The sequence below is a fragment of the Corvus brachyrhynchos genome, unplaced genomic scaffold (assembly GCF_000691975.1).
Source record: "Corvus brachyrhynchos isolate BGI_N302 unplaced genomic scaffold, ASM69197v1 scaffold961, whole genome shotgun sequence".
Taxonomy (NCBI): domain Eukaryota; kingdom Metazoa; phylum Chordata; class Aves; order Passeriformes; family Corvidae; genus Corvus; species Corvus brachyrhynchos.
The window spans coordinates 185,941-199,434 of record NW_008236008.1 but is presented as its reverse complement, the minus strand read 5'-3'; the positions used below and the strand labels follow the sequence as shown (position 1 = coordinate 199,434).

General features: G+C 40.4%; 1 protein-coding gene across 1 annotated transcript in view; it reads right to left on the bottom strand.

Moving 5' to 3' along the window:
* CPA6 (carboxypeptidase A6) overlaps positions 1-13,494 on the bottom strand; it is a 45,503-nt gene that overhangs the window by 12,321 nt on the left and 19,688 nt on the right. Inside the window, exon 6 of the mRNA XM_017731143.1 lies at positions 13,128-13,232. Within this exon, the coding sequence (XP_017586632.1) occupies positions 13,128-13,232 (105 nt within the window). The remainder of the gene's footprint in view (positions 1-13,127; positions 13,233-13,494) is intronic.

Here is a 13,494-nt window from a genome sequence, read left to right as displayed (position 1 = left end):
GCTGGGTTTTATCCATTCTGCATCTTAGAAAAATGCAGCAAAACCAGAGGCTCCTCAGTGGTTCTATTTGCTAGTGCCAGAGATGCTCCTTTACCAGCTCCAGGAAGCTTATACTCCACATGCTCTTGCAAATACTGTCCCTTGTCATAGCTAGGCATCAATTTTGCATCCTTCAAAGTGTAAGTCTTGATTCTGTAAGGTGAGGAATCCAGTGCTTCATGTGGCAGGTGGAAAGCATATCACACTGATGCTGGGTTCAGGGGGATGCCTGAGCCTGGCTCCTCTCCTGCTGCTACTGTGATTACAGGCTTCTGCTCTGCAGTGTTTCTGGCCCTTCAGATCTGAAGAGTAGCATGTGTTTGGGGAGCAAAGGGAAACATTTACTCTGAAATAAACTAAGTTAAATGCTTTTCAATTGACAAATGCTTGGGAGCAGTGTGAAGTACAGGAATTCAATACTTCTGGGCTCCTAACTATGCAGCTGTTTGAATTACTAAAGCTGCTATGGGAGCTGATGGATGCTTTGTATGGAATACCTATAAGAAATAACCATACATCTGGACATGTCTGGGGCTGAAATGTACTCATGGAGGACTATGACTTTTTTTTTCTTTACAGAGGGGATTAGTGAGACTTCTAAATACTTCTTCTATATGGTTCATTATTCGTCCCTCTGTTGTGCAGTGCTTTATCCTTACCCAGCTTCATCTCACCCTCCCAGAAGTGCTGTGCACATGCAAGTCCTTCAGCCTCACTATCAGATCCAAAGCAGCACTTCATCCCCGTGAAAAGCCAAGTCACCTGGTGCTACTCCACACTGAGCTCTTCTGTTTCAGCCAGGCAAGAGGAGAGGAAAGTGAGAAATAGAAGGCAAATGGGCAAAGCACAGAATGAAATGAGACTTAGGCAGCAGCTGGGACAGGGTGGTGTGCAGCACAGCATGCAGGGATGAGATCTTGAAAGAGGCATTCATAGGGGAGAAGGAAATGACAGTTGAGCTTTTGAGGGGAAGCTTGATGGACTGCCCTGGAGAAAGTCCCTGGCCAGTGAGGAGGTGATAGGTTCCCTGGCCCGTGTACCAGAAAATCCCCCAAAATTCTTAGCTGGTATTGCATTTAAATTTTATTTACTTGTATTAAAAAACCATATCAAGTCTTCAAATAGATTTGGATAAAAATATTGGTGTTCAGGGACCTGGGAAAAAAAAAATTGTCAAAACATTGATTTGTCAAATCAATGGTTACTCAAAAACAATGACCATGAAAATAAGGACTCTGTGTCATTGCTATTTCACATGCAGAGAACACATATTGTAGTAAACAGGGCTACTATGTGCATTAGACTGGCCCTGTACTTAAATCTGCACAGGATTAAGAGCCTGTATGGTAAGTATGGATGTTAAATTGGTAAAACTGTTCTTACAGTTGGAAACAGAACCAACCCATGCTCCAAAGTGTGAGTCAAGGAAAATGAACATTTTCATCATGCTTATTTCAGGGAAAAGTAGTTTGGCTGGGGAGGAAATAAGGCACCACACACCACTTTCTTGATTTTTTTTACTGCTTTTCTCTTTATAGACAGTATTAGCAAATTAAGCTCAGGTTGTGTCCCCATGGTGGGTATTTACATACCAGTGATGATGAGATTGGCATATGTGCTTGTATCTGTATTTTGTATGCCATCCTTTTGCTGTCAGTTACATCTGTGATTATGCATTTTGTTACACTGGGCTATATATTATGTTTTAAACTGCAATGCTGTAAGACTAAACTCTTTAAAACACTTTTAAAATCATCTCCTAAAAATAACTACAGATAATTAATTAATTAAAAGTAATACACTGCTTAAAATTGCATGAATGAACTTTGCATATTTTTCAGTACCTTTCCAAATTTGCAAAAAGTGGCATAATGAAAATATTTGAATTAAGACTGTTTAATATACAATATGTTTTAAATCCTGTGAAAAATATATTTTCCTTGCTAGGTAAAAGGACCACCATTAAAAAAACCTAAACAAAATATAGGCAGCAAAATGCTGAGGTTTTGTAGTGACTAAGTTATTTTAATGCCTGTTATCGTTGACAAAATACTAAAAGAGACTTTAGAAAGCATTATAGTCCCCAGTAATAATCCTCAAAATTGAAAGTCTTAACATTGGTTTAGAGCCAAACATGTCATTCAATTCTGTTCTTTAAAGAATATATGGGGTTTTAAATAACTTGGTTACCCTTTTAAAGTAGTATTTAATTAAAAACATAGTGGATCTAGAGTGGCTTTCTTCTTGGAAAGCAAGTAGGTAGTGTAAGTAAGATCATACTCACTCTTTCTGCTGAAAATACTTTGTCTTTTGTCCTGCTTTTATCTGGCAATTTTATTTGATGTGTGTAATCAGGCAACGCAGACTGTATAATCTTTGGCAATGAGCCTTACAGTTGCCAAGGTACGTCCTTCCTGGAGCAAAGCCCACAACTTGCCTTCTGCGACGTGACTCTCGAGTCCTCCCAACAATGGTTGTGTGAACCACCTCCCCCACCCACGCCAGCAGTGCTGAAACATTTTCCCTCTGCTGTGACATGAGCAAGGCAAATATAAAGCATTAGTGAATTAACTGCATTGTAGTTTGCAGAGAGCTCTCAGAATATGGGTTGATTCTGCTTCCCCATCATGCAATCAATAGCAGCTTTGCTGCTGAATGTGCAGAGAACCAGACCAGCCCAATAAATGCTGAATTGTGTTATTAGTGAGTGAACAGATGATAGAGGAACACTGCCAACACCGTGCAAGCAATCTGCCTGGGGGATGGGGAGAGGACCAGTGATTAATAGGAGGGGGCTTGATCATCTGGATCAGCTGAGTGATGGTTGTTGATAGAGCTATACTGGCTTAGGCTGGCTGAGGATCTGGTCCATAGGAAATTTAATTTAGGGGACGAAGTAAACAAAAGAGCTATATTGTAAACTGCCAAGGCAATAAAAGGCAAGAGTGTAAAATGGATTTAGGATGCAGTTAGGCTTTTTATAAAATCAGGGGATTGACTGAGAAGGACACAGCGAGGAGACAGGGTTGGGAGAAATTCTGAAATCCCAGTTGAGCTTAATAAGGATTTGCTATCTCACAATTAATTATTATTAAATTTAAGGTAACAATCAGCTTTTGCTATTTCTGATTTTGAATTAAACAATCATACTGAATTAAACAGTTACTATTTTAGCACAAGACATTTACTGTTCTGCCAGAAATCACAAAAAACCTGCTTCTGGCAAAACAGGATTAACTCTTCTGTGCCATTATTAAGATATCAGTTAAAACATCCTTTTTGACAGTAACACACAATATTTTACTTTTATCTGTACATGTTATGCTTTAGCACTATGATCTGCCATTCAGGCCTTCATTGCCCCTTTATCAGTTTGGCAAGCTAGTAATTAGCTCTGTCTCTACTCTTGGAAGCAATGCAGCTTTTTATCTTTGTTTTCCCTTTTACTGCTAGTGTCCTGCTTTGGCATTCAAATCACAAGCAGAGTGGTAAACCCATTATTAAGGCTAAGATACAACTGAGTATTTAAAAACAAATGGCTTAAAACAAAGGGTCAAATTTTCAAGGCTGAAGCTTGAACTGTGTCTGATTTATCTTTTTTGTTTAATTCCAAGCAAAACCTTCCTTCCTCTTTGAAGGCATTTACTGCAGGAGAAACCCAGAAACAACTGAGAAAGAGGACTGTGCTGCAACTATTCTTCAACACCCACAAAATAGTCTGACAAGAAGAATCTGCAGAATCCCAAAGACTTGACTATGGAGCTCCTTAAGGATGCAAGTGGAGAAGATGCTGAGGGGAGAAGAGGCAGAGGGACGATGGTGTGATGGACATGTTAGGGAAGCAAACAGCCATTCCAGGAATCTTGGGTAAGGCTGGGACCACTCAAGCAAAGGCAGGATCTTGTGGGAAAGAAGATGCATAATTACACAGATCTTAGTAGAAATTGGAGACACAGCTTCTTGGTTCCACTCAGAGAGTAGTACAAAAAGAAAAAAGAAAAACCTCTTAGATGCCAAAAAAGTCAGGGACTGCCTATCCAGGAAAAGAAAGGCCTGAGTTATTCTGAAGCACTGTGAATGCTTTGAAAGGAGTAAGATTTGTTTACTAGTAATTGTATGAAATTAGTGCCCACCAACTTGGTGGAGACCCACCAAGGTATAGGCCTCTGAAAAATGTAATTATTGAATTTTACATCCTAATTGTGTTGGTCCATGGTAGTACATATTGAGGGAAACTCAATAGAACTCACTTGAATACAAGGCTTAATTAAATTTTTGAGACACGATTAAATACTTAAGATACAAATAATTGCTTGTAATTCCAGTTCTGGAACAACTAAATTGTCCAACATATGGAATTTTCTTTCACAGTCCTGTCTCATGCTCAGTAGTGTTTTTGTATATCAGCAGTTTTACTGAGGCCCTAATTACTCAGTGCCATCATACTGGAGTGGACTGCTAAAATACAGAGCAGACTTCCTCCCTTAGGGCAAGTAATGTGTTGGAACAACAATGTGAATTCTTTTCATGCCTTGAAGAAGAACATACCCAACATCTTAAAAGCCTTCAGGGGGTAGAATCTGAATGTCCTAGTGATGAATACCTAAATAGGAATATACAGGAGCAAGTGTCATTGAAGAATTCCTATTACAGGCACAACACAGCTGCAGTGTTACTTTTCTTTTATCAAGATCTACTCACATTATGAAAAATTAATAGCTGCAAGCAAAATGAAAGCACTTTTTACCTTCTTAAGGTCATGGGTAGGCAAGAAGATGCAGCTGAGTAGTGCACACAAAAATCAGTGCAGTACTTCCTTTTGGAAAACTGAAAGCAATTTTAACTGGTTTTTAAAATTTTATTTGCTATTGTGAAGGTGTAAAAGCAAGGGAAGGAACCTTCCCTAAATTGTCTTATTGTTGAATAAAACCTGTGAAATTCCACCGCGGATTAAAAGAGAGGGAGATACCTCACAGTATAAAAATGGTTTGCCACAGCCGCCTTTAGAACAATGCATCACATGCCTCGTTGTGGTGATACCGTGGTACTGCACTCTATCTTTCTGGCATTGGCTTAGATTTTATCTTTTTTTTTTTTTTTTTTTTTTTTTCAAAGCACCACAACTGGGGCCCTAGATCAGGAAACTCTTGTTGATAGTGTTCACTGCTACTTTGTTTTCCTTCCCCTCAGAAGTGGTGCACATTTTCAGTAGCAAGCATGTGCTAGAGAAATGCAGATACTCAGAGAGAAGTGGTATGTAGGATGGCTGCCAAAAAAAGGGAACACATTCAGAACTGAAACAGCTGTGGAATGGAAGGGAGACGTTGAGTAGAAGCAAAAACTACTACACATAGGTGTGAATACTGCACATGAACTTCAAACGGCAGGAGCAGCATTTGCAGGATGGAAAAAAAATCATGAGGATAAAACAAATTCTGCATTGGTACCAGTGCCTCTTGCTGCTGAAAGGCTGATAAATGAAGTGCTAAGTGAAGAGGCTGGAAGAGGTGATGTCTCTGATGGAGAAAAAACAAATAATGTTTCAGGCAGAAGCTTCTGACAGAGAAGAATGAATTAGCTAAAGACAAGTAAGGCTGAGTGTTTCAAATATAGATACTGCAGGATGAAACAGATGGATTTTTCCCTCCAGATAATGAATATACAGGGAGCACTCAGAGAAGTCCATTTTTTTTTTTCTGAAGTTAGGCAGCTAAAAAGACAGCTGGGGAGACTAGATTCCGGTAAACAATAAAAATTAAGCTCCAAGGATTGTACAGTGTTTGCTGAAAGAGCTGCAGACATTTGTGGAGAGATTGTAGCCAGATGACTGGTTCTTCAAGGTGAAAAAAGCCCAGTTTTTGTGGTGACATCACCACTGACAGCTGTGAAGGAGGCTGCAGGGGGGTAAGACACAGCCCTGGGAGGCATCTGACTCTCCTAAACCAAGGGTAAACTAAAAATGGATCAACTGCAGGAAAACCCAGATAGGAAAATTTCATAGAGTAAGAAGATGCAATGATTTAAAGAGCAACAAAAATTTCATGTCAAGCCAACATCAGCGAAAGAGCTTTAGCTGAAAGGAACAGACTTTGTCAAGAAAGAACACTCAGCTAAAAGGGTGAAAGGAAAAACCTACAGCTAAAATATTTGTTTTGGCCTTGCATGCCTCTCATTCACTTTGGAATATTTCAAGTTATTTCAAAAGCTCTTCAGATTTTTGAGGACCATCAAAGATACTTTAGGAACTGTGGCATACTTGTACCTAGGAAAGGACTGGCATAAATGTCTGATTTATATGGAAAGGCAGTCAGGTTCTTGCTTTCTTTCCTCTATGGTCCAAAACTTCCACTTGGAGAACTCCAAAAAATGGAGATGGAAAGCCTATCACAGCAGGTGGAACACATTGTCTCAAAGAATAACTAAATATAGGTGTAACGAATATCCTTTGAGTTAATCTTTGTCTGAAACCCTGGGCTGTGGGAACACAGCATTTCAGCTGTACCTGTTCAAAAGACTTTAGTGGGTTGACAAGTGAGAGATCAAATGTATAATCTCTAAGAAACATTATTGTGCTGCTTCACATAACTATCTTACACACCCCCAAGATCAGACTATTTCTGAAGTGGGTGAAAAAACTGGTATCTGAATTTGATAATTAGCCACTATTTGAAGACTCTGGTAGTTATGGAAAACACAGGAAAGAAATTTTCTAAATCCTAAAGGATTACTGGTTTTGATGGAGCTCAGTAAGACCCAGCAATGATACAGAATGTGAAGCTGTTTCCCTGGCAGTGTGGGCTTCAGCACTGGAATGAATGACCGAGTGCTGCTCTGACTATCGATGCAGGATTTTGCAGATGGTTTGTCCATCAGGACACGGACTGTGAATTTTGTACAATGAGAATAAGTGCTACACTGGCTTTCAGCAGATCTTAAAGTAAGAATACTTACAGCTTCACTGCCCTCTGCCCACATGGCCTGAACAGAGCAGAAAAGAGCCAACCCTTTTTAACATTGTCTGGGTCTCCTGCTTGGCCCTGCACCTGAGTGCGCTGTTGTCCTGACTGAGCTCTGTGTATATACTGTTCCTTTAGCTGGCTGCACTCAAGCATTCATAAACATTCTTAAGGAAAAATCTGAGGTCTTGAATGCTGCAAAATTCCTGGTAAAGACTGCTCTCTGGGGCCTGGTCCACAATCCTAATGGCTGGCTAATTGGCAGTATGCATCCCATATGCATCCCACGAGGTGGCTCATAAAACAGTCTCAAGCTGAGAATAGTGGGGGCAGATGTTGCCACTTTGCTTCTTGGACAGTCTGTCTGTCTCTCTTGGCTCATTATTATGGAATGAAAAGACAGGATTCTAGCCTGGTTTTGGAATAAATCAATACCAATGTCAGCATGAAAAAAACCCCCAACAAACAACAAAATACCTCTGAGAACTGCCCTCAGCCTTTAATTTCTTTTTTCTGGGGCTATATGTTTGCTCCCTGGGAGCATGATGAAGTCCAAACACATAGTCTTGAATAATTTGGGAACTCAAATAATTGAGATCACTGTTGAGGATGGGAGAAGAAGGTGGTGGAGGTTACTTCATTTCCAAAGTGTGAGGCTATTTTCACCTTCATTTGAGGCCCTGATGAGGTCACTCCTTTAGGGAGATGCATTTGATCTCAATGGACATTTCCCTTACAGTTGACATTGGACTCTTAGGATATTTTGTCAAGAAGAACAATCAGTACATGCTTCTTGAGGATTTTTAATTACATTCTTGAATTTCTAATCTTGAAATACAAATTCCTGCACCAGAAATAAAGAATAACACATATCAAAGTCACATCTCAACTATGCTGTTTTCTGAAAATACTGCGTGAAAGACACGTCAAGGTTATACATCACTGAAATGGATCAAATGGCAGCATTTATTAGAGGGAAGAAAGTCAAACCAGATGTAATGGGAATCCTCATCTGCTTTCACTAAAACTGAAACAGAATCTAGTTTTGATGTTAATTTGAATAGCAGCCTGTGAACCATATTTAAGATTTTTTAAGAAATGGTAAAATCCTAAATTTGAGGTCTGGATAATTTGATACCTGAATTCTGCTTCTCTGCTCTCAATGAGTAGGAGTTAAATGTTCTTACTTACCATATGTACATATATAATTGTATTTTTGCAAAATGGCTATAGGTATTGCATCTTTGTGTCTGTAAGGACTATTTAATTTTGGATAAATACATGATATATCTGAATTTTGTTTCTAAAGTCTACTGCTTCCTACAAAGTAATTATACATAATAGAGTATCTTTCAGTTTGTAATATTTACTGACAAATAATAATGTATTAGATCCCATGTAGCCTCTTTAAATTTCTAGGCTAACAAACCTTTTTTCTTTTTCATTTTTTCTTTCTAAATCTCTTGCTGTGGACACAAGTTCTGGGTTCATTTATCTTTGCAGGTTGCCTTCAAATAAGCCCACATGTAATCAGTTCTGTTTCCTTTTACAGCTTGTCTTGCTTCCCTGCTCCACCACAGGTCTCATAATATTTCCACTATCAAAGTCCTTTTTCCATCCCTTTCCAGCTGAGTAAGGCTGGAATTGGGTGGGACTCCACTGTAACCTGACTGCTATTTCACTACAGTACAGGTGCAGACACTTCTCTGTGGCTCATTAGCTGGTACCTAAAGCTCTGGTGCTCTGTATGCAAGGTGACCCCTTTCTTGACTTGAAATTCAGTGACCATGAGGTGGGGATTGTCAGAGGCCACCAGTACAGCTAATCCTGACAGAACATCTGATTATCTTTAGGCGAGAGACTACAGACATTCTGGGCGCCTTCCACAGAAACAGTGACGTTGTTATTAACATCAGATCTATGGAACACAGAGCCAAGGCTAGAGCTCATTCTGGAGTAGATTATAAGGAAATAAAAAACAAACCAACACACAGAAAACCAAAAAACCCCCACAATTCCTCAAACCATAGTCTTTGCTCTCCTTTTGTTTGTTCCAAAATGAGAGTAGGCTGCTTTTGTACTTTGAGTTATATCATCACATAATACCCTGTGCATTTTCTTTCTGCTTTTAAATCTTTAACTTCTGTATCTTTTTTTTTTCTCTAGCTATTATTTTCCTTTCCTCTAATTATTGTAATTGCCCAAATATAGAACAAGCCTGCACAGCAGGCAGCCTCTTGCCTTCCCATGCTCCAGCCTTACATCCTCACTTCCCAAGTCTGATCTGCTTTAGTCTGTTTTGCATTTCTAAATAGGTGGGAGCCAGGTCCAGTTTAGCTGAACAATTCCAGACTCTGTAGAAAGTGGGGAGCTGCTGCCATACCCTGGCAAACTGCATGAGCAGCTGCTCGGTGGCACCTCCACCCTTCGGAGGGGGTCTCCCACTGCTTGCAGCAAATCCTCTGTCACTCAGAAGCTGCCACTTCCAGAGGTGCAAGCAAGATACTGAGAGTTCCCAAACTGGGTAGGAGTATCTGGTAAAGTTTGCAGCACCCAGTCTTGAGCTTGAATGTTAAGTGACATTCATGCATAGAGGGTTTTCTTCCTAAGCTAAATTGCTTGAAAAGCCTTCTTGTACACAGGAACATGAATCTAGTTCATTAAAAATAAGTGTCAGAAATCACAGGGTGAAGTGAAAGCTTGGTAAAACATTTCAGGCTGCCTGCATGGTAAAGGAATGCATGTATGCTGTTCCTGGTAGAAAAGAAGCCAACACCATGTAAATCCAGCATTTCTTTTTGCTTGCCTTAAATCGATGGACTTGTGGTGCTATTCCTGAGAGTCAGCAAACATGCCAGGAAAGATCTGTTTCCAAGCTGACAGCCCTTTCTCAGAACTGCCCGTAAGTGCCAGGGAGGATGGAAAACTGGGCTGCCAGGCTGCAGAGGTGCTTAAGGGAGGAGTTTGCCAGCAAAAGAGAATTGCAGAGTTTGAAGCACAGAAAGACCTTCAGTTTTCCTAGAGTTCTTACTAAAATTTTCTAATTCATACAATGAGAAAAGTAATGTCCTAAACCAAGCAGTCTAATCATCTTGTCTCTCCTCCTTTGCCAGTCATTTTTAATATGATGATGGAGACTATGAGCATAATGTATTCTCTTCCTGATGGTTTTTGCTTTAATGCTAGATTGAAATACTGCTCTAAGAAGGGATGGGCAGACAAGGGTGGTACATTCTTGTAGTATGAAGGAACTCCGCAGAGACTACTTTTAATCTAGGAAAACTTTTTTACATAATTAGAGAAGCAGCCTTACAAGCTGTTCTCTGAAAATCTCATATAACAACCAGGAGGTTTTTGTATACACACCCACAGCCTATATTCTGCTATAAGGTCTACAGAGAAACCTTGTGATTTTTACCCTACTGCCACATTCTACTGCTTTATGGGAAAACCTTGGTAAGGAAGAGGTACTTAAGCAACAGGCTTCCCACCAGTGCCTTTCTGTCCCAACTTCTTTCCTTACTGCACATGTTCTCCTGTAGGAAAGCTACTCAGAAATTGCAAGTTAGTTCATCTTTACATTAACAGGAGTCTTAATGAGAAGACACACCATCATTGCAGAACTTTGGAGATTGGCTCCTGGATCTCATTTAGCCTATCCATGGTCGTGGGCGCATCCCTCATTATTTCTATACTTCCCCTGTTCAACTTCACTGTTGTGATGCTCGAGGGAAGGCCACACATGATTACCTGATCATCTCAGCATTAGGGTGTTGGTGATGTAGAAGTTTACTCTCACAAAATCAGAGGAGGTATTAATACATTGTAGAATTACACAGTGATGGGTGGGAAGACAGGTAAGAAAATCATGTGTTTATAGGAAGAAGCTTGTAAAAGCATATTGCAACCCTTATTTTTGTGCAAAAAACAGTATGCAAAATACTCAAAGCACCTCTGTGGGGGTATTTTAAAGCCGCTTTTGACTTCTGCCAATTACGTTGCAAGGTAGTCTGCATTGTGCAGCTAATGTCTCATCTTGAACAAAAGTTTGTTGGCTAAGGGGAGATGGCAAAATCCTATAAACATATAATGCATCTGTAATGTATCCCAAATTAGAAGAGTTTAAGTGCTGATACTTATAAAAAGCCAAAACCAAACCAGAACCAGACAATTTGGAAGCAAAATTCCAATTCCACTTGATTTCACCTCTCATTTGAAAACTGCAAATGGATAAATATGAAGACTAAATACTAGACCTCAAAAATAAAGGGAGAATAAACCAAATAAGATAGAATCAAAGAAACATAGGATTCACTTGTTCTTCAGATAGTATGAAATCCGTCGTTTCAGATGAAATCCATGCATGAAGAAGAACAGCCAGCAGATCAATCACTGGCTCTGAGACTGGTGTCACTGGAAGAATTTTGTGGGTTTGATTATGGGTTGGGTTACACAACAGCAGGCTTCTCAGTGAGATAGGCTATACATGTCTCAAAGGGGGAAAAGGATCTTTGATCACAAGTTAAGAGGTCGCATTGGAAGAGCTTTAAACTGGATTTGAAGGCAGAAGAGGATAAAACCAGGCTCGATAGAGATGAGCTTGGGGGCACCACACCAATGTTTGAGGGATGTTGTTCTAGATAGGTCCTTCAGTCTGCCATCCCAGCGGAAGCTGGGGATGAAGATCCAGGAGGCAGCAAAGACAGAAGGGTTATTGATGTGTCAGAAACCACAGAAGTGCCAAAGAACAGTCATGTAGGAATTAGGGCTTCTTCCCTATGGAAGGCAGCAGGATCAATAGCCCAGGTGAAGTACATCTACACCAATACACACAGGATGGGCAACCAACAGGAGCTGGAAGCCACTGAACAGCAGAAAAACTATGATAATTGCCATCATGGGAAAATGGCAGATGAATTCTTGACAGATTTAGACCAACTGTTCAGAAAGGCCAAGTGCCAGATCCTGCACTTGAATTACAGAGACCCCAGGCAGTGCTACAGGCTGAGAGAAGAATGGTTGGAAAGAAGCCCGTTGGAAAAGGACCTGGGGGTGCTGGTCAACAGCTGGTTGAACATGAGCTCGTGTGTGCCCAGGTGACCAAGAAGGCCAATGGCATCCTGGCCTGTATCAGCAATAGTGTGGTCAGCAGGACCAGGGCAGTGATTGCCTCCCTGTGCTCAGCACTGGTGAGGCCTCACCTTGAATCCTGTGTTCAGTTTTGGGCCCTCACTGCAAGAGTGACATTGAGGTGCTGGAGTGAGTCCAGAGAAGGGCAAAGAAGCTGGTGAAGGTCTGGAGCACAAATGTGATGAGGAGCAGCTGAGGGATCTGAGGGTCTTTAGAGAAAAGAAAGCTCAGGAGGACCCTTACTGCTCTCTACAACTACCGGAGAGGAGGCTGTAGCTAGGTGGGAGTCAGCCTCTTCTCTCAAGTAACAAGTGATATGACAAGAGGAAATGGCCTCAAGTTGAGTCAGGGGAGGCTTAGCTTGGATACTGGGAAAAATTTCTTCACTGACAGGGTTGTCAAACATTGGAGAAGGCTGCCCAGTTAAATGCTTGTCACCATCCCTGGAGGTATTTAAAAGATGTGTAGATGTGGTACTTGGGGTGATAACTCAGTGGTGGACTTGGCAGTGTTAGGTTAACTGCTGGACTTGATGATCTTTAAGGTCTTTTCAAACCCAAACAATTCTGTGATTCTATTGCATTATTCTGTGACTTTAGCTTCCTATTCCTATGGAATGACACAAAAGAGAAATGTCTCTTTTAAACTAAGTCCTTAAAGCAAAGATGCTGCTGAACTGATCTGAAGCAGTACACACTGGCACTGATTTACCTGCGCCGTTACCAGAATCACAATCTTCACATTTTTAGGTCTTGGAATAAAATCCTACTTCATACCTCTGCCAGTATGTGTCTGGCATATTTTTTCCTGTGCCTAGCTGTGTCTGGCTGTCATTCACAGCTTTGTTTATTAAGCACTTAAGTATTCCACAAACTATTTTTAAAAAGAGAGGTATAATAGCTAGTTATTTTCCATATTAGTAGTGTGTTAGAACTGCTACAGAAAAAATGCAAAGTTTATTTAACAGAAGGAACTGTATGACTGTAAATTTTGCACACTTACTTCTTTCACAAACCACTGGCAGAAGGCAGGGCCAATCCACTCTCTTGCATGAATCCCACAGTCTATCCAGACAGCTTTCTTGTAGGGCCGTGATCTTTTACCTAACTTGAAGTGTGAGTATTCACAAAATACCAATGGATCTCATCACATTAGTGAAAACACAATAATGAGAAAATAATAGAATATGAGAGAGACGAAACCATTTTGAATTTCCTCATATAAAGGAACGCAAATTTATTGTTTTAAAAGGTATGGCCAAGATAATGTTAGGCAGGTGTGCCAAGATAATGAGGCTGACCTATGGAAAAAAACTGTAGGAAAAGTGAGATCTGTCAGTTCCTCTTTTACGAGGAATGAATATCACATG